Source organism: Pteropus alecto, unplaced genomic scaffold, assembly GCF_000325575.1.
Source record: "Pteropus alecto unplaced genomic scaffold, ASM32557v1 scaffold78, whole genome shotgun sequence".
NCBI lineage: Eukaryota > Metazoa > Chordata > Mammalia > Chiroptera > Pteropodidae > Pteropus > Pteropus alecto.
In genome coordinates, this window is record NW_006443124.1 from 4,627,939 (window position 1) to 4,631,908 (window position 3,970).

The window sequence follows — 3,970 nt, forward strand, 5'->3', positions numbered from 1 at the left end:
CAAAAGCAGCCACCAATTGTCATGTAACCTCTCTCCCACTACAGAATTTTATCTTTCATAAGTAAACCTCTGTGTAGCTTGACCCACCGACTACTCCAGGCTGGATCAACTGGAAGACCTGGGAGCCGGGGCCCTGGCCGAATACAAAAGCATTTCTTTCCCCACAGCGTGACTTCGTCCTTGCAAGAATTTATCGAATAGCTGTCAGTTGCTGTATTCATTAACAGTGTTTATGCATTTAGTCTACTCCGTGTGGGCTGCAGGGATGGCGGGGTGGCGCCGGGCGGTTCCCGGGGCTCTACCCGTAGGGCGCACTGGAGAGCCGCGCGCGAAGTCTCGGGCCGGGAGTTACCTCAGCGCGCGGGGAGGGCGGCCCGCGGCCTAGCGTGGGGTTAAGCGGCTTCCTCCGCCGCGGAGTGAGAGCTGAGAGTGGGCGGCGGGACCACGGGTGCCGGTCTCGGCTCTTGAGAGTCTCCTTCCACGGAGACCAGAGGACTAGTGGGCGAACATGAAGTCCAACCCTGTCATCCAAGCCGCCATCGACCTCACAGCGGGGGCCCTCGGGGGCACCGCGTGTGTCCTGACCGGGCAGCCCTTCGACACAGTGAAAGTGAAGATGCAGACGTTCCCTGCCCTGTACAAGGGCTTCACCGACTGCTGCCTGAAGACATACTCCCAAGTGGGCTTGCGCGGCTTCTACAAGGGGACCGGCCCGGCGCTGATGGCCTACGTCGCCGAGAACTCTGTCCTCTTCATGTGCTACGGCTTCTGCCAACAGTTTGTGAAGAAAGTAGTGGGACTGGACAAGCAGGCAAAGCTGAGTGATCTGCAGACTGCAACTGCCGGTTCCTTAGCCTCTGGGTTTGCTGCGCTGGCCCTGTGTCCCACTGAGCTTGTGAAGTGCCGACTACAGACCATGCACGAAATGGAGATGTCAGGGAAGATAGCCAAAAGCCACAATACAGTTTGGTCTGTCATGAAGGGTATCCTTAGGAAGGATGGCCCCTTGGGCTTCTACCACGGTCTCTCGAGTACTCTACTTCAAGAAGTACCAGGCTATTTCTTCTTCTTTGGTGGCTATGAACTGAGCAGATCATTTTTGGCCTCAGGGAGATCAAAAGATGAACTAGGCCCTGTCTCTTTGATGTTAAGTGGTGGAATAGCTGGGATTTGCCTTTGGCTTGTCATATTCCCAGTGGATTGTATCAAATCCAGAATTCAGGTTCTTTCCATGTCTGGAAAACAGGCAGGATTTATCGGGACTCTTTTAAGTATTGTGGAAAGTGAAGGAATAACAGCCTTATATTCTGGACTGACAGCTACTATGATTCGAGCGTTCCCTGCTAATGGGTCACTGTTTTTGGCTTATGAATACAGTAGGAAGATGATGATGAGGCAGTTAGATGCATACTAATGTGTCTTGGTGAACCGAGATTTCTATCTACACACTTTTGAGGACTATAGTCCATCTCAGGGTTTCATGGAGTACTGGACCAATGTGGAATTATTTTTTACTTCATGGGAATTTCGGTTTTGTCTTCTTCTACCCTAAATCTTAAACTTTATGGAAGAACCTCTATTTTTCATCTTATAATTTCTTTTTTCTAATGAAGGGCACAAGTTTATTTTTTTTTTAAATTGTACCAAACTGATCATAATGAACAGCATATCATCATATAATTTCTGCCCATATTTGTATTGAAATAGAAAAGTTTCTGCTCTTGTGTTTGGTAGGATATACTGAGTGAGCGGGTAGCCCTATCTATCCACTCTGAAAGATTAAATGTAGTTATATATTGCAGATTTTGCATAAACCTGTACTTGAACATACAGTTTGGTTGGTTATGTGTTGTGAGTGAAAGTTTAGTTCCATGTTTAATTTCATATCACCAGAAAAAACGAGAACTATGTTTCATGAAGTTGGTTATAAATGATGTTTTAACCCATTCAAGACGTAGATTCTCTTGAAAACTGTGCACTGTATTCGGCAATTCAAGTTCTCAAGAAGTTTCTGTGTGGTACTTGAAAACCAAAATACTCATCCTTATTTTAAAGAAGAGAATATACCTACATACTGGTATATTCTTGAGTTAAAGTTTCAGAGTTGGCATCCTAGATTTTTCCAAGATGCTCTACTCTTAAATAGTGCCATTCATTTTCCAAGTGGGATCATATTCCACACTCTTAGTTAGGTGTGGCTTAGACCATCAGACCTTGTGAAGGATCCCAGCCTTCATCTGCATCAACTTCCCTTCTCTCCCAAAGAGCTTCCCCTCTTCTAGGCTTTAGGTTGAAGAATGGGTTGAGGGGAAGGAGCCATGCTGCTATGCTTTGATGAAGACTCATGTAGCTGACAATAATTCTCAGCTTCCAGTCTCTGGGTCCTGGTCTGGGTTGGATTCCAGTGTGTTCTCTAGGCCCATATGGGGGTTGTTGATCCACTTTGGATGATTCATTGTCTATTTCCATCAGTCAGAAAGCCTTCCAGGGGACAGTGCCAAAGCCAAGAAAAGCTTTTGTTCCCTCTTTGGTGATCAAGTGACAGTACTCATAGATAAAGTCCTCTCTTCTCAGGCAGAACTAGACAGAACTTAGTGCCTGCACTCCGCAGTGAGTAAAGTTAAGGCTGACCCATCCTGAAGTATACTTTAGGGTCTATAACTCCTTGCTGTGCTTTTACAATGCTCGAAACTTCTAAATTTGGTACTGACCATAGTGAATTTTAATGATGCCTGTATATGGGGTGTGACTTTATAAAGCAGTGAAACATAAGAAAAGCAATTTTATTAAATTATACCATACATATATGTATATGTATATATGTATTCCCCCCCCCCCAAAAAAAAACCAATTCCTCTGATCTCCACCAACTTGGTGACAAGGACCATATGCTCTCTGATGTTAGAGGGTCATTCTTTTCACCACTAAAACAATCCTCATCATTCCTTACTGCTCCAAGACCAAGAGAGTCTCTCAATAAGAAGTGTTCTTAAGCAGCCTGAAAGCAATCAGGCTACCATTCTTAATAGTTCACACCATGTGTGTCTATCACTGTCTGCAGAATGTAAATCTTGTGTAAAATTTCTAGTTTCCTTTAGCTTTTTGCTCTCCATGAACCCGCTGTGGTAACTCTAGCTATAGTGATGGAAGCAAGAGGATCAGGGAAATGAGATGTTGACAAATGAAGGCTGAGGCAGACATTAGGGGAGGGGATGTTCAGTGTTGTGCCAGGTGTGCTCAAGAGAAATGGCTGGTCTTCCATTTGCTTTTTCTTTAAAAGATAACCATTTTCCTACTTTAAAGTTATTTATACATTTAAGTTATATATTCCATACTTAAATGGTCAATACTACTTAGTGGGGCTTCATTCACCCAGGCCTGGATTAAAGCAGAACAGAGGAAAGGACTGGCTTCCAACAGGAAGTGGGCCTCTGCAGAGGCCAGGAACTCTTGTCTCAGTTAACCCTGCTGTCAGCACACCTTTACACATGTTGTCCATTAAGATTTAACTAAATATCTTCAGTAGAAATAGTTTGAGAAAAGTAAGAGTAAGTGGAATTGGGGGTAGAAACCTAACTCAGGAGGATTTTTTAAATACTCTATTTGCTGAATTCATGGTTCAATATTTAGGTACAATTTGTACCATTTCATATCTACATTCTAGACATAAATATAGTAGCTTGAAATAGTGTGTTTAAAGAAATTTGAGAATTCTATCATTAAATTATTTACCTAAATAAAAATATTTAACTCATACCATTCACAATGTACTGTATTGACCTCTGGGTATTCAGACATTAATGATATCTGGTTTCTATTTTCAAGGATCCGATGGTCTAGAAGTTTGTTTCATAGTTAGAAGAGTAATATTCGAGAATAAAATTTAGAATAAAAAAGTAGAATCCAAATTGTGTGGGTGCATGTGTGTGTGTATGAAATCAGTGAATGAATCTCTGAATTTAAGGAACTC

At 43.1% G+C, this 3,970-nt stretch overlaps 1 protein-coding gene across 1 annotated transcript; it reads left to right on the plus strand.

Moving 5' to 3' along the window:
• The first annotated feature begins 508 nt into the window (after nt 1-508).
• Nucleotides 509-1,463, plus strand: SLC25A2 (solute carrier family 25 member 2). The gene has a single exon (XM_006923006.2). It carries the CDS (start codon nt 509-511, stop codon nt 1,412-1,414), a length of 906 nt encoding a protein of 301 aa, XP_006923068.1. The 3' UTR covers nt 1,415-1,463.
• Nucleotides 1,464-3,970: the final 2,507 nt, after the last annotated feature.